This window comes from Leucoraja erinacea, chromosome 3 (genome assembly GCF_028641065.1).
Source record: "Leucoraja erinacea ecotype New England chromosome 3, Leri_hhj_1, whole genome shotgun sequence".
NCBI classification, from domain to species: domain Eukaryota; kingdom Metazoa; phylum Chordata; class Chondrichthyes; order Rajiformes; family Rajidae; genus Leucoraja; species Leucoraja erinaceus.
In genome coordinates this window covers 8,234,543-8,254,649 of record NC_073379.1, presented here as the reverse complement: position 1 = coordinate 8,254,649, position 20,107 = coordinate 8,234,543, and the positions used below count along the sequence as shown (strand labels likewise).

At 46.2% G+C, this 20,107-nt stretch overlaps 2 protein-coding genes across 2 annotated transcripts in view; one reads left to right on the top strand and one right to left on the bottom strand.

Moving 5' to 3' along the window:
- snx25 (sorting nexin 25) overlaps positions 1 to 13,888 on the top strand; it is a 210,257-nt gene extending 196,369 nt beyond the window's left edge. The window contains exons 19-20 of the mRNA XM_055632018.1: positions 728 to 828; positions 13,491 to 13,888. Of these exons, the coding sequence (XP_055487993.1) occupies positions 728 to 828; positions 13,491 to 13,586 (197 nt within the window). The 3' untranslated portion in view covers positions 13,587 to 13,888. The remainder of the gene's footprint in view (positions 1 to 727; positions 829 to 13,490) is intronic.
- A 568-nt stretch (positions 13,889 to 14,456) lies between these two features.
- The window catches only part of lrp2bp (LRP2 binding protein), a 37,603-nt gene continuing 31,952 nt past the window's right edge, over positions 14,457 to 20,107 (bottom strand). The window contains exons 9-10 of the mRNA XM_055632019.1: positions 19,557 to 19,722; positions 14,457 to 17,120 (exon numbers count right to left, since the gene is read on the bottom strand). Coding sequence (XP_055487994.1) covers positions 17,055 to 17,120; positions 19,557 to 19,722 — 232 coding nt within the window. The 3' untranslated portion in view covers positions 14,457 to 17,054. The remainder of the gene's footprint in view (positions 17,121 to 19,556; positions 19,723 to 20,107) is intronic.

Sequence of the window (20,107 nt, the reverse complement as noted above, 5' to 3'; positions counted from 1 at the left end):
GGCCGGGGGGAGACGGGAGGCTGGGAGGGGGGGGGGGGGTGGGGGGGGAGCTTGAGATTGCGTTTGTAAAATGGTTGCAGTGACTCCAAGCTGCTGTGATTGCCACAGAGGTAGTGATGTGATGGACACGGGGGTCTGGACCAATCGCTGACCTTTGTCAATGACTGTCAAGGTGTCGGACCAATCCCGTCCCCGGAGACGTATAAGGTACAACAATTTAACTATTTCAAAATGTAACAACGTACAACAATTCTTGCAGCAAATATAGATTTTTTTAAAGTGTTTCAGACCTATTCATCATTTCGGCTCAATGTCCATTCGACGCCATGAATTTTCCACTTCATGTCCGTTCGACATCATTTCCTATCGGCGCCGTGTCCTGTCGTGTCGTGTCGGTATCTCGGCTTTTCGACGCGATGTCCATTCGGCATCTTGGCCTCGACTTCTTGGGTTCGGCTTCTCGTCCTTCAGCGTTCCGTCCGCGTTCCCTACTCGTGTTGTTAGCCTAAACTAATCTAAACTAAATCTATATACGCACGCGGCGTTGTAAACTGCCCAAGCGAAATACAAGGAGCTGTTCCTCCAGTTTGCGTTTGGCCTCCTCACAATGGAAGCGGCCCAGGACCGAAAGGTCAGTGCAGGAATGGGAGGGGGAGTTGAAGTGTTTGGCAACCGGGAGATCACGTTGGTGAGGCGGGCTGAGCTAACCAGTGCTCTGCTTTTCCAGATGCGCTGCAGAACCTGGTGGGCCAGCAGAACGCACGGCACGGCATCACAAAGGTCTTCAGTGCTCTCCAGGAGACCAGCGCTAACAAGCACCTGCTATATGTGAGTATCACGGCAACGCCACATGTGGCCGGCGCATGAACGCGGCGGGGGAAACGGGGGGACGGGTCGGCCCGGCAGCTGGCGGATCTCCTTTGTCCTCTTTCCCTCCCACCTCAACCTCCAACGCCACGTCCTTCCCTCGGCTAAGCCAGATCTACTCTGCGGGGCTGTGGCAATTCCTCACCAGCCCTGTCAGCAATTAGCAACGTGAGCGGCGTGTCATAGAGTCCCACAGTGCGGGACCAGGCCCTTCGGCCCAACCTGCCCATGCCGACCATCATGCCCCATCTTTTCCCCAGTTTCTTTCCCTGAAATCTCACAGAAATAAAAGTATAAGGGGGGTGGCACGGTGGCGCAGCGGTGGAGTTGCTGCCTCACAGCGCCAGAGACCCCGGTTCAATCCTGACTACGGGTGCTGTCTGCATGGAGTTTGTACGTTCTCCCCGTGACCTGCGTAGGGCCCTGGTGAGACCACACCTGGAGTATTGTGTGCAGCTTTGGTTCCCTAATTTGAGGAAGGACATTCCTGCTGTTGAGGGAGTGCAGCGTAGGTTCACCAGGTTAATTCCCGGGATGGTGGGACTGTCATAAGCTGAGAGAATGGAGCGGCTGGGCTTGTTTAGAAGGATGAGGGGTTATCTTATTGAAACATATAAGATTGTTAATGGTTTGGACACGCTAGTTCCCAATGTTGCAGTATAATGTGGATAAATGTGAGGTTATCCACTGGTGGCAAAAACAGGAAAGGTGACTATTATCTAAATGGTGGCCGATTAGGAAAAAGGGAAATGCAACGAGACCTGGGTGTCATGGTACACCAGTCATTGAAAGTAGGCATGCAGGTGCAGCAGGCAGTGAAGAAAGCGACTGGTATGTTAGCATTCATAGCAAAATGATTTGAGTATAGGAGCAGGGAGGTTCCACTGCAGTTGTACAGGGTCTTGGTGAGACCACACCTGGAGTATTGCGTACAGTTTTGGTCTCCAAATCTGAGGAAAGACATTCTTGTCATAGAGGGAGTACAGAGAAGGTTCACCAGACTGATTCCTGGGATGCCAGGACTTTCATATGAAGAAAGACTGGATAGACTCGGCTTGTACTCGCTAGAATTTAGAAGATTGAGGGGGATCTTATAGAAACTTACAAAATTCTTAAGGGATTGGACAGGCTAGATGCAGGAAGATTGTTCCCGATGTTGGGGAAGTCCAGGGCAAGGGGTCACAGCTTAACGATAGAGGAGAAATCCTTTAAGACCGAGATGAGAAAAACATTTTTCACACAGAGAGTGGTGAATCTGTGGAATTCTCTGTCACAGAGGGTAGTTGAGGCCAGTTCATTGGCTATATTTAAGAGGGAGTTAGATGTGGCCCTTGTGGCTAAAGGGATCAGGGGGTATGGAGAGAAGGCAGGTACGGGATACTGAGTTGGATGATCAGCCATGATCATATTGAATGGCGGTGCAGGCTCGAAGGGCCGAATGGCCTACTCCTGCACCTATTTTCTGTGTATCTATGTATCTATGTTGCGGGAGTCCAAAACCAGGGGCCACAGTTTAAGAAAAAGGGGTAGGCTACTTAGAACGATGAGGAAAAACCTTTTCACCCAGAGAGACTAACTGTGAAAACAGGTCACCACTGGAGAATAAAGTAGTAGTTTGTTGTGTGGTAAATTGTTGACAATGTTTGCAATAATTCTACACACACAATTTATTGTAATAACACTCTCAGCCGAGAAAAATCAATAAAATGAACGAGAACTTCAAAATGATGATGCAGTTCCCAAGAAAACAATGTTCTATAAGTCGGTAGATCAAGCTGATAGAATCTAGAGGCAGCGGTAGAGTTGCTGACTCACAGCGCCAGAGACCCGGGTTCGATCCTGGCTACTGGTGCTGTCTGTACGGAGTTTGCACGTTCTCCTTGTGATATGCGTTTCAAGGGGAAAAAAACAGTTCAAAAACAGGAGATGGCCACAAAAAGCAGGAGTAACTCAGCGGGTCAGACAGCATCTGTGGAGAAAAGGAATAGGTGACGTTTCGGGTCACCCAAGGAGACCTAAGAAGACTAGGTCTGAAGAAGGGTCTCGACCCGAAACCTATTCCTTTTCTCCACGGGCACATGTACTTTCTGTATGGAGTTTTCACGTTCTCCCTTTGACGCCGTGGGTTTCCACCGGGTGCTCAGGTTTCCTCCCACATCCCAAAGACGTGCGTGTTTGTAGGTTAAATGGCTCCTGTAAATTTCCCCTAGTGTATGGACACGCTAGAGGCAGGAAACATGTTGCCGATGTTGGGGGAGTCCAGAACCAGGGGCCACAGTTTAAGATTGAGGAGTAAGCCATTTAGAACGGAGACGAGGAAACACTTTTTCACACAGAGAGTTGTGAGTCTGGAATTTTCTGTCTCAGAGGGCGGAGGAGGCCGGTTCTCTGGATACTTTCAAGAGAGAGCTAGATAGGGCTCTTAAAGATAGCGGAGTCAGGGGATATGGGGAGGAGGCAGGAACAGGGTTGTGGATGATCAGCCATGATCACATTGAATGGCAGTGCTGTCTCGAAGGGCTGAATGGCCTCCTCCTGCATCTATCGTCTATTGTCTATAATATCTCCTTTGTCCTCTTCCCCTCCCCTTTTCCCTCTAACGTAATGTCCTTACACAGCAAAGCCAGATCTACTCTCTGAGGCCGCTACAATTGCCTGGCTCTGGGGAGTGTTGTATATAGTTTGTTGAAAGTGGCATCGTAGGTAGATCGGGTGGTCAAAAAGGCTTTCCGCACATTGGTCTTCATCATTCAGAGCATCGTATAAAAGTTGGGAGGTCATGTTGCAGTTGTATAAGTCGTTGGTGAGGACTTAGTATTAGTTTAGCTTTAGTTTAGTTTAGAGATGCAGCGTGAAAACAGGCCCTTCGGCCCATCGAATCCGCACCAACCAGCGATCCCCGCACACTAACACTATCCTACACACACCAGGGACAATTAACAATGATACCACGCCAATCAACCTATAAACCTGGACGTCTTTGGAGTGTGGGAGGAAACCGAAGATCTCGGAAGAAACCCATGCAGGTCACGGGGAGAACGTGCAAACTCTGTACAGACAGCACCCGTAGTCAGGATCGAGGCAGCAACTCTACCGCTGCACCACCGTGCTGTCCTTCATTGTGTTCAGTTTTTGGCACCGTGTTATAGGAAATATGTTGTCAAGCTGGAAAGGGTGCAGAGAAGATGTACGAGGATGTTGCCAGGACTCGACAGAGAGGTTGAGTGGACTGGCACTCTATTCCTTGGAGCTCCACCGATGCGCCACTGTGCACCCCTTTTATTTTTGTGTTTTTTTAAATGTTAGTGAAAAGAGACTGGGGAAAAAGAGAGGGAATCTTGGTCGTCATGGGCAGGTTGGGTGAAGGGCCTGTTTCCACGCTGTATAACTCTATAACTCAGACACACCATTCACTTTTATAACTGCTGGCACAGTCATTGAGTCACACTTGCCCAACTTGCCCACACCAACCAAAATGTCCCATCTACACCAGTCCCACCTGTCTGCATTTGGCCCACATGCAATTGACCTCTCAACCTGCCCTATCTCTGTCAGGCTCAGTTTGAAGAAGAGTCTCGACCCAAAACATCACCCATTCCGTCTCTCCAGAGATGCTGCCTGTCCCGCTGAGTTACTCCAGCACTTTGTGTCCATCTTCAGGTTACTCGAGTTTGCCCTGATTCGAACTCGGAGATTTACGGTAACGGCCACTCGTCGATACTCGGGGCTCTCGTGGACATTTTTCAATGTTGAAAAATCTTCACGTGTCTTCCCGAGCTTACCTGCTGTTAGCGAGTCTTCCCGAGTACCTGCCGTTAGCGTTACGAGCCGCTAAGGGACGTCCCCGAGCTCCGACGTACCCGCTACATACATTCTACGTGCTTACCACGAGTTTGATTTTTTTTTTAAACTCGGGAGAGCTCTTGAATGAACTGGAACAGTGGGACAGGGCTTTAAACCAGCAAGTGCAGTTCCTTCCTACACTATCCATGTGCCTATCTAATTGTTTCTTGAACGTTGTGATAGTCCCTGCCTCAACTACCTCCTCCAGCAGCTCATTCCATACACCCACCCGCCCTTTATGTGAAAAAGATGACCCTCAGGTTCCTATTAAATCTTTCCCCCCCTCACCTTAAGCCTATGCCCTCTGGTTCTCAAATTCCCTACTCTAGGCAAGAGATTATGCTTCTACCCCATCTATACCTCTCATGATTTTGAACATATGTTGCTGATTAGGATCAATACAGACGTGCTAATTGCTAAAATACTTAAAGCCTTGGGCTTTACACATGCAGAAACTGAGGCGACTTATAATGCATACCATGAGGCATCAGCTTAATTCAGGTGTAAGGATAGCAGTTACATCTTCATTTTGACATAAGCATTACCAAAGGCTTTGCTATCAAAGATGGTGCTGAAACTGTAGAATTAGATATGACAAAATGACACAATAATAAGCATATTTTCAAATCTCATCTTAATTGAAATGTTAATAAAAATGTGAATCATTGTAGGGAAATATGGTATTGATCATATCATAAGGCCACATCATTTGTGTCCCGAAGATAGACACACAGTGCTGGAGTGACTCAGCGGGACAGGCTGCATCTCTGGAGAGAAGGAATGGGTGACGTTTCGGGTTGAGACCCTTCTTCAGACCCGTGACGTCACCCATTCCTTCTCTCCAGAGATGCAGCCTGTCCCACTGAGTCACTCCAGCATTTTGTGTCTATCTTTGGTGTAAACCAGCATCTGCAGTTCCTTCCAACACATGTATCATTTGTGTTCAGTCAGGCTACAATTCTCAATTGACGACACCAGTTTTTCTGTGTGTATGACATCCTTCTGTTTAATTTAGAGATACAGCGCAGAAACAGGCCCTTCAGCCCCACCAAGTCCGTGCCGACCAGCGATCCCCGCACACTAACACTATCCTACACATACTCGAGACAATTTACAATGATACCAAGCCAATTCACCCCGCATTTTTTTTTAATCATTTTCGCTAACATCACAATTGGTTGAGGGCCAATTTTCAGTTCAGTTTCATTTATTGTCAGGTACGTGAACAGCTTTTGTTGTGTGCTAACCAGTCAGCGGAAAGACAATACAGGATTACAATGGAGCCGCATGAAGTGTACAGAAACATGATAAGGGAATAACGTTTAGTGCAAGGTTAAGGCAGGAAAGTATAAGGCAGCAAGGATAGTCCGAGGGTCACCTTGAGGGTTATTGATGTTCCTATGAGGCTATGAGATTCATTTTAGGTTCATTAATTTTAAAATTGCTAATGTCTGAGGGACAACTTTTTCACTCAGAAAGTAGTGGGTATATGGAACGTCCAAAGACGTACAGGCTTGTAGGTTCATTGACTTTGATAAAATTGCTAATTGTCCCTTGTGTGTGTAGGATAGTGCTGGTGTGCGCGGATCGCTGGTTGGCATTGACAGTGGGCCAAAGGGCATGTTTCCGCACTGTATATATAGGCCCCCCCCTCGGTCATTGGTGACAGGTGGCTCCAGGGCTGGGGGACGCCAGTGCGTGACTTTGTTTAACGTGGGGAGACTGGTGCGCAGACAGCTACCCCTCGGTCCTTGACAGATCTGGGTCAGGATCCACTGGCATGGAGTCCAAGATGACCGGAGACCCTTTTCTGCTGCAGCCTTCACCCCGGTGAAGATATTCTGGAGTTTTTGCTTTTTAAGTTGCTAATGAAGGCATTTCCTATTAGAAGCTTTGAATTTGAGTATGGTGGTGCAGCGGTAGAGTTGCTGCCTCACAGCGCCAGAGACCTGGGTTCCATCCTGACCACGGGTGCTGTCTGTACGGAGCTTGTACGTTCTCCCCGTGACCTGCGTGGGTTTTCTCCGAGTTCTTCGGTTTCCTCCCACGCTCCAAAGACGTACAGGTTTGTAGGTTAATTGGCTTGGTATAAATGTAAATTGTCCCTAGTGTGTGTAGGATGGTGTTAGTGTTGCGGGTGATCGCTGGTCGGTGCAGACTAGTTGGTCCAAAGGGCCTATTTCCGCTCTGTATCTCTAAACTAAACTAAAAACACCCACCTTCCTCACCAACACTGTGTTGCATCTCATCACCACTTTGTCATCATGGTCAGATAAATGTGTACAGAGCTCCCTCTTCTGGGGCTGTGTATAACATCAGTGCCTCAGTCTGAAGAAGGGTCCCTGAGACTTCACCTTGCCACAGAACAGTGCAGGGCAGGAACAGGCCCTTCAGCCCACAAAGATGGTGCTACACATGATGCCAAGTTAAACTGTTCTCGTCTGCCTGCACATGATCCATGTCCTTCCATTCCTTTCACTTCCTTGTGCCTACCTAAAAACCTAAACGCCACTATCAAATCTGCCTCCACCACCACGTTCCATAGAAACATAGAAACATAGAAATTAGGTGCAGGAGTAAGCCATTCGGCCCTTCGAGCCTGCACCGCCATTCAATATGATCATGGCTGATCATCCAACTCAGTATCCCGTACCTGCCTTCTCTCCATACCCCCTGATCCCCTTAGCCACAAGGGCCACATCTAACTCCCTCTTAAAATATAGCCAATGAACTGGCCTCAACTACCCTCTGTGGCAGAGAGTTCCAGAGATTCACCACTCTCTGTGTGAAAAAAGTTCTTCTCATCTCGGTTTTAAAGGATTTCCCCCTTATCCTTAAGCTGTGACCCCCTTGTCCTGGACTTCCCCAACATCGGGAACAATCTTCCTGCATCTAGCCTGTCCAACCCCTTAAGAATTTTGTAAGTTTCTATAAGATCCCCTCTCAATCTCCTAAATTCTAGAGAGTATAAACCAAGTCTATCCAGTCTTTCTTCATAAGACAGTCCTGACATCCCAGGAATCAGTCTGGTGAACCGTCTCTGCACTCCCTCTATGGCAATAATGTCCTTCTAGGCACCCACCGCTCTCTGTGAAAACAAATCTTGCCCCGCACATCTCCATTAAACGTTGTACCTCTCACCTGAAAGCTATGCCCTCTAGTGTTGGACACTTCCACCCTAGGGGGAAAGGTTCTGTCCACCCTATCTATGCCTCTCATAATTTTATATACAGTGGCTTGCAAAAGTATTCATACCCCTTGAACTTTTCCACATTTTGTCACGTTACAACCACAAACGTAGATGTATTTTATTCAATCAATCAATCAATCAACCTTTATTGTCATCTTGCAAGCAACAGTTGTACAGTGCAAAATGAAAAGACGTTTCCCAGTGAATAGCGGAGCATCGCACATGAAATTTAAAAACACTTCACACATAATAACACTAAAAAAAAACAATCCAGTCCCTGATGGAACAGTATAAATAGTTAAAAGCAGGTAAAAACACAAATGTTAAAAAACAGTAAACCAATCATAAAAAATGTCCGGGGCCGCTGATTTGGGTGGCCAGTGCCAGTTATTAAAGTGTCCGTGCCAGCCGCAGAGTCAAGTCAAGTGACTGTGAGTGCAGAGTGACTGTTTAACAGCCTCACAGCCTGTGGTAGGAAGCTGTTTAGCAGCCTCGTAGTCCGGGCTTTGATGCTTCGATATCTCTTGCCTGATGGCAAGAGATCCAGGTGTGTGTGGAGGGGGTGCAGTTTGTCCTTGGCAATTCTCTGTGCTTTCTTCAGACAGCGGCTCTGGAACAGTTCTTGTACCGAGGGTAGGGAGACGCCAATGATCCTCTCTGCTCCCCTCACTACCCTCTGCAGAGCCTTCCTGTCCGAACAGTTGCAGGTGGAGTACCACGTATTTATGCAGTACGTGAGTACAGACTCCACCGTGCCCCTGTAGAAAGTCCTGAGGATGTTGGTGGGGAGTGAGGCCTGTTTTAGTTCCCTCAGGAAGTGCAGTCGCTGATGGGCCCGTTTGACGGTCCCAGTGGTGTTCCTGGACCAGGTGAGGCTGTCCGTTATTTGCACACCAAGGAACTTTATGCTCTCCACTCTCTCCACTGCAGTGCCACTAATGTTGAGCGGTGTATGCTCTGGCTGCGCCCTCCTGAAGTCGACAACCATCTCCTTAGTTTTGTCGACATTCAGTTCTAGGTTATTTTTGCCGCACCAGTCCACCAGTTGTTCTACTTCCTCCCTGTACATTGTTTCGTCATCTCCACTGATGAGTCCCACCACTGTAGTGTCGTCCGTGAATTTTATGATTTTATTGTCCCTGAATCTGGCAGCACAGTTATGTGTGAGCAGTGTGAACAACAGCGGGCTGAGCACACAGCCTTGAGGGGAGCCGGTGCTCAGCTTGATCGAGTCTGAAGTGTTCTTGCCAACACGGACTGACTGCGGTCTCTCTGTCAGAAAGTCCAAGATCCAGTGACACAGGGTGGTGTTGAGGCCCAGCAGGGTTAGTTTCTCCACAAGTCTCTGTGGGATGATGGTGTTAAACGCTGAGCTGAAGTCAATGTACAGGATTCTGGCGTATGTGTTCTTGTTTTCCAGATGCGCGATTGGGATTTTATGTGATGTGATAGACCAACACAAAATGGTGCATAATTGTGAAGTGGAAGGAAAATGATAAAAAAATTTTTACAAATAAAAAACTGAAAAGTGTGGCGTGCAAAAGTATTCAGCCCCCCTGAGTCAATACTTTGTAGAACCACCTTTCGCTGCAATTACAGCTGCAAGTCTTTTGGGGTATGTCTCTACCAGCTTTGTACATCTAGAGACTGAAATATTTGCTCATTCTTCTTTGCAAAATAGCTCAAGCTCAGTCAGATTGGATGGAGAGCGTCTGTGAACAGCAATTTTCAAGTCTTGCCAGAGATTCTCAATTGGATTTAGGTCTGGACTTTGACTGGGCCATTCTAACACATGAATATGCTTTGACCTAAACCATTCCATTGTAGCTCTGGCTGTATGTTTAGGGTCATTGTCCTGCTGGAAGGTGAACCTCCGCCCCAGTCTCAAGTCTTTTGCAGACTCTAACAGGTTTTCTTCCAAGATTGCCCTGTATGTGGCTCCATCCATCTTCCCATCAACTCTGACCAGCTTCCCAGTCCCTGCTGAAGAAACGCATCCCACAGCATGATGCTGCCACCACCATGCTTCACAGTGGGGATGGTGTGTGTTCAGGGTGATGTGCAGTGTTAGTTTTCCGCCACACATAGCGTTTTGCATTTAGGCCCAAAACTTCAATTTTGGTCTCATCTGACCAGAGCACCTTCCTCCACATGTTTGCTGTGTCCCCCACATGGCTTGTGGCAAACTGCAAACAAGACTTCTTATGGCTTTTTTCCAACAATGGCTTTCTTCTTGCCACTCTTCCATAAAGGCCCGATTTGTGGAGTGCACGACTAATAGTTGTCCTGTGGACAGATTCTCCCACCTGAGCTGTGGATCTCTGCAACTCCTCCAGAGTTACCATGGGCCTCTTGGCTGCTTCTCTGATCAATGCTCTCCTTGCCCGGCCTGTCAGTTTAGGTGGACAGCCATGTCTTGGTAGGTTTGCAGTTGTGCCATACTCTTTCAATTTTCGGATGATGGATTGAACAGTGCTAATTGAGATGTTCAAAGCTTGGGATATTTTTTTATAACCTAACCCTGCTTTAAACTTCTCCACAACTTTATCCCTGACCTGTCTGGTGTGTTCCTTGGGCTTCATGATGCTGTTTGTTCACTAATGTTCTCTAACAAACCTCTGAGGCCTTTACAGAACAGCTGTATTTATACTGAGATTAGATTACACACAAGTGGACTCTATTTACTAATTAGGTGACTTCTGAAGGCAATTGGTTGCACTGGATTTTATTTAGGGGTATCAGAGTAAAGGGGGCTGAATACTTTTGCACGCCACACTTTTCAGTTTTTTAGTTATAAAAAAATTTGAAAACCATGTATCATTTTCCTTCCACTTCACAATTATGCGCCACTTTGTGTTGGTCTTCACATAAAATCTCAATAAAATACATTTACGTTTGTGGTTGTAACGTGACAAAATGTGGAAAAGTTGAAGCGGTATGAATACTTTTGCAAGCCACTGTACTTCTATCAAGTCTCCCCATCAACCTCTGGCATTCCAGAGGAAACAATCCAAGGCTATCCAATCTCTCCCTGCAGCTGAAACCCTCTAATTTGAGTTTAGTTTATTGTAACCTGTACCGAGGTACAGTGAAAAGCTTTTGTTGCCTGCTAACCAGTCAGCAGAAAGACAATACAGGATTACAATCGAGCCATTTACAGTGTATAGATACATGATAAGGGAGTAATGTTTAGTGCAAGGTAACGCCAGCAAAGACTGATCAAAGATAGTCCGAGGGTCTCCAATGAGGTAGATAGTGGTTCAGCACTGCTCTCTAGTTGTGGTAGGATGGTTCTTCTACTTGCATACGGCGTGCACAGCCTAAAGTTGTCGAACAACTTGTTCTTTTTGATCTTCTTGGATTGTGCACGCCGGGTTGATTGCATTCGTTGAAACAGGGCGGACCACGTGAAGGTTGCAATCTCCCACCCCAGGTAGGATGGTTCAGTCGCCTGGGAAGAAACTGTCCCTGAATCTGGAGGTGTGCGTTTTCACACTTCTGTACCTTTTGCCTGTTGTGAGAGGGGAGACGAGGGAGTGGCCGGGGTGCGACTGGTCCTTGATTATGCTGCTGTCCTTGCCGAGGCAGCGTGAGGTATAAATGGAGCCAATGGAAGGGAGGTTGGTTTGTGCGATGGTCTGGGCTGCGTCCACAATTCTCTGCAATTTCTCGTGGTCTTGGATGGAGCTGTGATGCATCCCGACAAAATGCTTTCTGTGGCGCATCTGTAGAAGTTGGTGAGAGTTGTTGGGGACATGCCGAACTTCCTAAACCTTCTAAGGAAGTAGAGATGTTGGTGGGCTCTCTTGCTTCAATCCGGGTGGTCCAGGACAAGTTGGTGATGGTATTTACTCCACGGGAATTTGTAAACTGCAAAATGAAATTCAGGCAACATTCTGGTAGACCTTCTCTGTACCCTCTGCAAAGCCTCAACATCGTTCATGTAATGGGGCGATCAGAACTGCATGCAATACTCCAAATTGGAGATTGGATGATCTGAAAGTCTGCCCAAACCTATCCATGTTCTCCAGGGATGTTGCCTGACCCTCTGAGTTACTCCAGCACTCTGTGTATTTATCTGTCTCTGTGCACTAGTTTATCATAGGCCATCTTTAGAGACAATAGACTTTATAGACAATACACTTTAGTGATATACAGAGCGGAAGCAGGCCCTTCAGCCCGCGCCTACCATCGATCACCCATGTACCAGCACTAGGGACCATTTACAATTTTCCCAAGCCAATTAACCTACAACCTTGTGCAGGAAGGAACTGCAGATGCTGGTTTAAATTAAAGACAGACACAAAAATCTGGAATACGGCAGCATCTCTGGAGAGAAGGAATGGGTGACGTTTCAGGTCGAGACCCTTCTTCAGACTAGTCAGGGGAGGAGGGAGCGACGAGAGGTATAGGAACAATGAATGAAAGATATGCAAAAAAGTAGCAGCAGGAATCACGGAGAGGAGGGGGGGGGGGGGGGGGAGCAGTGAGAGAGGGTGTTGCAGAACTCTCGTCGGAGAGAGGAGGAGAACTTCAAGGTCGGCATACCTTGAGGGGCTTTCACAGTGGAGCAGACGAAATGTGTGGGAAGGAACTACAACCTATAAACCTGTTTGTCTTTGGAATGTGGGAGGAAACCGGGGCACCTGGAGAAAACCCTCACAGGTCACGGAGAGAACGTACAAACTCCATACAGACAGCACCCCTAGTCAGGATCGAACCTGGGTGTCTGGTGCTATTTTTGATTCAGTTTTAGCAAATGGATTGTGACAAGCAGGATGTTTAGACTTAGGTTTACTGTTGTCATGTGTACAGGGCAACAGTGAAAATCTTTTGTTTTGCATGCTATGCAATTAAATCTGATACTACCATTTATAAATACAATCCAGCCAACCTCAGGTACAACAGGTAGAGCAAAGGGGAAGATAGAAAGTGCAGAAAATAGAAACAGAGCATTGGAAAAAAAAATTGGTGCAGGAGTTGGCCATTCAGCCCTTCGAGTCAGCACCACCATTCAATATGATCCCGGCTGATCATCTAAAATCAGCACCCGGTTCCTGCTTTTTCCCCCATATCCCTGATTCCTTTAGCCCTAAGAGCTAAATCTAAAGGGCCTGTCCCACTTGGCAATTTTTTGGGCGACTGCCAGCGTCATATCAGTGTCGCCAAACCATTTTGAACATTTCAAAATCCAGCGGCGACAGAAAAAATGTTGCAACACTTGGAAAAACACCGCGGCAATACGTCATCACCGCCACATCAATTTTTCGGTGACCTGATACATCAGTCAATGATGCCGGCAGTCGCCGAAAAAAATCACCATGTGGGACAGGCCCTTAACTCTCTCTTGCAAACATCTAGTGAACTGGCCTCCACTGCCTTCTGTGGCAGAGATTTCCACAGATTCACAACTCTCTGGGTGAGAAAGTTCTCAGTATCGCAGCGTAGTTGTTCCAGAGACAAAGTCGGCGCCTGAGGTGGGTTTGCAATGAGGAAAGCTCTTTCCCTGTACCTGGGGTGCACGTGACAATAAACTACACCAGAGATTGTGTTGCCCTTTCAATTCCTCCTCTTCCCTCTCCTCTTTCAGACGCTGATGGAGTTGTTGCTGATCGAGTTATGCCCTGAACTGCGAATTCGTTTGGATGAGCTGAAAGTCTGCCCGAATCTATCCAGCACTTTGTGAAGGAGTAAAAGAATTATCAAAAGGGGACCGACCCCTGGTTTTCTTCTTAAAAAATTGAAATGCAAACTGCGGACTTTTGTTCCCCCAGAGGTGACAGTGCTGGGATATATTGCTGTTTGTTGTTTCTCCACACGCCACAGATGTAGCACTACGTGAATGGATTTGTTTCCAAATTACTGAATCAATGCATAAGGCTATTTTTCCTTCCCCCTTTTCGAGCTGAACCCCGGTAGTTTTCTTTCTGAAGTTCAGATGCCAGTAATTAATGTTGTGGGAAACTGAATAAATATTTTTTAAGACGACTTTGAGGATTGTTTAATTTTTTTGCTGGTGGTGCTGAAATGTGCTGTAAAAGTTGCAAACTCCACACAAAACAGTTCTGAACATTCCTTGTCTGTGACCATTATATAGCCTCTGTGTGCTATATGTATGTAGATCAATGTGAATATTTTACTGTTATATAGAGCTAGATTTTATTTTTACCAAAGATTTCAATGGTGTAGATGATTTATAAGCAATAAATTATGAAAAAATGACCAAAAGTTCATTGCAACCGTCCTTTCTGTTGTGGGAGATGTATAATGTCATTTGGGTTTTTATTCCTGTTTCCTGTTTCGTTCTTGTCTGCGGGCATGTTTCAATGGCAGTCGATGCCCCATTTTCCTTAAAATGGAGTCTGTTGGGGGAAATCGTGAAAAAGACTGCCGCGTGATGGTCTTTTCATAGAATACCAGACCAAGTGGGACCCGTTGGGTCCTATTGTCACACGGGAGGCCTGGCCCCCAACGCAACCCGTTCTCCAACTCAACATTCCACCACTCACCCATAGCCCCCTGGTCCCCCAGCGCAACCCGCTCCCTATGGAACAGTACAGCACAGGGACAGGCTCTTTGGCCGACAATGTCCCTGTCAAATATGATACCAAGTTAAACTAATCACTACCTGTACATAATCAATATCCCTCCATTCCCTGCATATCTATTTCCGTAGTTTAGAGATAGAGCGCGGAAACATGCCCTTCATCCCACCGAGTCCGCGCCGACTACTACCAGCACATTAACACTATCCTAAACCCCAAGACCAATTTACAAATTTACCAAAGCCAAATAACCTCCAAAGCACCCAGAGAAAACACACGCAGGTCACGGGGAGAACGTACAAGCTCTGGAGAACATGGATAGGTGACGTTTCAAGTCGGGACCCTTCTTGACTTTACAACCTTTGAGTTGGAAGTTGCCAAAAAAAATCGCCAAGTGGGACAAGCCCTGTAGCTAATCCCCCACTAATCCCCCACTAATCCAGGCATCATTCTGTTAAACCTCTTCTGCACCCTCTCCAAAAACCTCCGCACCCTTCATGCATTGGGGCGACCACAACTGCATGCAGTCCTCCGCGTTCTTTCTGTGATTTGCTAGTGGAGATAGTGCAGTAAAATAAACAGCAGGTGCAGACAGAGGGGGTTGTCTTCAGTTTTGATTTATTCACTCCACACAGCGTTCGGGGTAAAACACACCCCTGATGCCAGTATCTGTCGATCAACATCAAGCAAACAGACCCAGCCTTCATCTTTTAACAAAATCAGCAAACTACTTCAATATATTTTTGTTTCCATTCACGTTTTATGATTTTGTTAGAAAACACACCAACAAGAATTCATCTTCTCCACAGTGTCAAGGGAGAACCTGAATTTCCAGCAACGTTTGACCTGTTGCACAGGACAAAGAAGAGGGTTTTGGACCAAGGTTGCGGAAGTTGCAGTGTCGACCAAGGAGGAGATGCATCTTCTGCACTGCTTTCAATCACTTTGCAGTTTTTCATTATGCTTCTGAGTTGCCTTGGGATTCCGTTCTGATTCACAACTCCACCGCCAGGCTCCTCACCAGAAGTCCCTTTGAGCAACATGTGCTAAAAGACCTCAAACTCAACGTATTGAAGGACAATTAAAAAAAATATGCAAAAGATATTTTAAATTAACAATTTTTTTTTTCTCCAGCTCTCAATGACACAGCTGTGTTAAGTCCAAAATGACTCCTATCTGGTAATTGAGAGGAGAAAATTCATTTGGCAGGGAGCAGTAAGGATGTCGCCTGAGCCTGGAAAGTGGGAACAATGACAGAAGATCATGCGAGCTCGCAGACTGGGACCGTTTAATACCACAGTAGAAATGACTTCTGTACTTTGGCGATGAGGTTCATTCTAGATTGGGGTTCATGTTGAAAGGAGGTCCATGCAAGGACGATCGTCAAGCTAAGTTCAGCTCAGTACTCCCCCCTTGTGGCCAGGCAGTATTGCTGCAGATCTCACATGATCTTCCGTATTGTCCCCCATATTCACATCCTCTCTAAATACAAGACTCCTTGTCTTACTCTTCCAAAAATCCCATAGTAAATTAAAAAAAAAAAATGTATTCCCCGTTGCACACTACTCACCGAATACACTTAGTGTCTCAGTGTCTACACTTACTGTGCAGAGTCTGACATTTGCTCTTGCTTTTTCTTTTCTCCCTCGTATCCTCCACCATTGTCTTAGGACTTGGAATATCCATCCCTAAGTGCCTCTCTTCTTCTAAAGACTGAGATGTCCCCGATACAAAAAATACGGGAGGCACTCGGCGGGTCAGGATGGATATGGGGGAACAAAAGGAATGAAGTCAACATTTCCAGCCAATGACTTTTCATCGGACCATTTGACCCATTGGGTTGATGCTGGCCCTCAGAGCAATCTCAAAGGTCCCATTCCCCCACCAAGTTACATTTCCCTAATTTCTCTCAATTGCCCTTCAACTCCAACCTGTTTCTCCTGCCGCCCCCCTCTACCAAGGGCAATTTACAGTCACCAATTAATTTACCTAGCTCTGTGGAATGTGGGAGGAAACTGGAGCATGCACGTGAAGAGTGTGCAAATTCCACACACACAGCATCGGACCTCTCTGCGGCAGATTGCCTGCGTTTTCTGCCATTATTGCAGGTTTTTTCACGCGCATCATTTCGCTTTGGTATATCCTACCATTTCCTTTGATTTGGTTTGTCATTTTGTGATCCCGTCTCCGAATTGGTTTGAGATACTTTGCTAAAGTGAAGCCTTTGCTCGGGTCACATGAAACATCATTGTCAGCAACATTTGTCACAAGAGCACAAGCTAAACAAAAATAGTATTGGAGGATAATTAAAAAATATATATATATATCTATCTATTGGCAGATACCTCATAGGATCAAAATGTTCACACCCGTTCAGTTTGTAATGGCTCAGGTTGGTAATGTCCAAACTTATTCTCAAGTACCTAGGAGTTTAAGAATTTTTGCTTTGCAGGAGTTACAAGCCATTTTTAATCGACTTAATGGTACCTCTTCAATTGTCCGCTTCCAAAATGGTGTATGAATTACAGGATGAAAAGCTTCACCTAACTGCCCAAACTTTAACCCACAGAAGCAGAGTCTAGTTGAGGTTTCTCCACAATGGCTTCTTCTTAAATTCTTTCCATTATCACTTGAAAGTGTAAGTCAGTTGCTATATCCCGATCCATGTTAATCGCCTTGAATTAAAGAAAAATAAGGGTTAATGAGTCATACATCACGGAAACAGGCCCTTTGGCCCAACTTGTCCGTATTAACCAAGATGGCCCCTCTAAACGAGTCCAATTTATTCGCATTTGGACCATATCCCTCCAAACCTTTCCTGTTCATGTACCTGTCCATATCTAGGTTACGTCATAGAGTCATACAGCGTGGAAACGGGCCCTTTGACCCAACTTGCCCACACCGGCCAACATGCCCCATCTACACTAGCCCCACCTGCCTGCGTTTGACCCATATCCCTCCAAACCTGTCCTATCCATGTACCTGCCTAAATATTTCTTAAACGCCTCATTCCGGCAGCTTGTTCCATACATTTACCACCCTTTGTGTGAAAAAGTTACCCCTCCAGATTCCTATTAAATCTTTTCCCCTCACCTTAGACCTTTGTCCTCTGGTTTTCGATTCCGCTATTCTGGGCAAGAGACTCTGTGCGTCTACTCGAACTATTCCTCTCATGACAATGTATTTTCTCCTCTCACCGTGTAGGATAATGCATGACATTTGTTAAAAAATCTTGCAATGAATGGAGCTCTCTGCCAGTTTCATCTTCATTCCAAGAACGCTAATAAGTGACAGGAGCAGATTTGGACCATTTGGCCCATCAAGTCAAATCTGCCATTCAATCATGGTTGCTCTATCTCCTTCTCAACTCCATTTTCCTGCCTTCTCCCCATAACCCCCGACACACGTACTAATCAAACCCATACTGATCTTCTATGTTGGGTTCAGCTGAAATGTTGAGACACTAACATGTCCAATTGCAAAAGAATTGAAGGAGACTTGATGGGATTGTGCACAATAGAGTAAGTTAGAACATATAACAGTACAGCACAGGGACAGGCTCTTCGGCCCACAATGTCCATGCTGAACATGATGCCAGTTTAAATTAAACTCCTCTGCAGGCACATAATCAAAATTCCGTCATTCCCTGCATTTTGGGCACAGTATCTGAGGAAGGATGCGCTGGCTCTGGAGGGTCCAGAGGAGGCTTACAAGAATGATCCCAGGAAAGAGTAGGTTAACCTACGATGAGCGTTTGTCGGCACTTGGCCTGTACTCACTGGAGTTTAGAAAAATGAGGGGGGGGGGGGGGGGGGGGGGGGGGGGGGGTGGGACCTCATTGAATATATAGAATAGTGAAAAGGCTTGGATAGAGTGGATGTGGAGAGGATGTTTCCACTAGTGGGAGAGTTTTGAGCTAGAGGTCATAGCCTCAGTATTAAAGGACGTTCTTTTAGGAAGATGAGGAAACATTTCTTTAGTGAGAGGGTGGTGAATCTGTGGAATTCATTGCCACAGAAGGCTGTGGAGGGCAAGTCAATGGATATTTTTTAGGCAGAGATAGATTGATTCTTGATTAGTACAGCTTATGGGGAAAAGGCAGGAGAAAGGGGTTAGAAGTGAGAGATAGATCAGCCATGATTGAATGGCGGAGTAGACTTGATGGGCCGAATGGCCTAATTCTACTCCTATTCCTTATGACATATCCAGGTCCCTATCCAAAAGTCTTTTCAATGCCATTATCATATCTGACTCCACCACCACCACCACTATCTATGGCAGCATGTCTGGGGGAAAAGGTTCTGACTGTCTACCCTAACTATGCCTCTTAAAATTTGATACACATCTATCAGGTCCCCTCTCAACCTACAACGCTCCAGAGAAAACATTCAAAGTTTGTCCACCTTCTTCTTATAGTTAATACCCTCTAATCTAATCACAGGGGGAACATAAAAGTACGAACAGCCATGGACACAACTAATACGATTGCTCCTCTGTTACCCGATGTGAATCCCGTGGACTGTATAACTTTCTCCATCATTATGGAGGAATCCTTTATCCTGATGGTAGATATAAAATGCTGGAGTAACTCAGCGAGTGAGGCAGCTTTTCTGGAGAGAAGGAATGGGCGACATTTCGGGTCAAGACCCTTCTTCAGACTAATGTCAGGAGAGTGGGTGGGACAGAGATAGAATGTAGTCGGAGACAGTAAGACTGGTGGGAGAACTGGGAAGGGGGAGGGGATGGAGAGAGAAAGCATGGGGTATCTGAGGATCCTTTATCCTGTATCTATACACTGTGAAGGGCTTGATTGTAATCATGGATAGTATTTTCTTTGACGGAATTGCATGCAATACCTTGTACCTTTTCACTGTTCCTCTGCAATACTAATAAACTAAACTAAGGATAAGATAATTTAAGGAACAAAGACAAATCTACCTTGGAATACTCTTAAGTTTTCTCAAGACATGTAGTTCTGTAGATAGATACAAAGTGCTGGAGTAACTCAGCAGGTCAGGCAGCATCCCTGGAGAAAATGCTGCCTGACCTGCTGAGTTACTGCAGTACTCTGTGTCCTTTCGTTGATTTATTGTACCATTTTTATAACCTACCTTGCAGAAGTATTTTCTGGCTTCCATTTGATTGGGTTTTGTTCCCAGGCCCAGCTGCAGGCATCTCCCATAGTAGAAAGCACCCAGGGCAATACCCTTTGCTATGTAAGATGGCAGGCAATCAGTTTCCTTTGCTATGAATGGGATATTGTCATACTGGGCAACCCTGGTGAAAGATTAAGACAAATGATGTTTCAAGAAAACATTATACAACAGACAACAAACGATGCACCAGCCGTCTTAACACTCGCATACCACTGGGTGAGTAGAGGTTCACCAAACGTGAACAGGGCGATCGTTTTGCAGATCACTTTCGCTTAGTCTGCCTGAACCTACCGGATCTCTCGGTTGCTAAACACTTTAATTCCCTTTCCCATTCCCACACTGACCTTTCTGTCCTCGGTCTCCTCCATTGTCAGAGTGAGGCTAAACACAAATTGGAGGAACAGCATCTCATATTTCGCTTGGGCAGCTTACAATGGTATGAATATTGATTTCACTCACTTCAAATAACTCCAGCATTCCCTCTCACTCCATCCCTCCCCCACCCA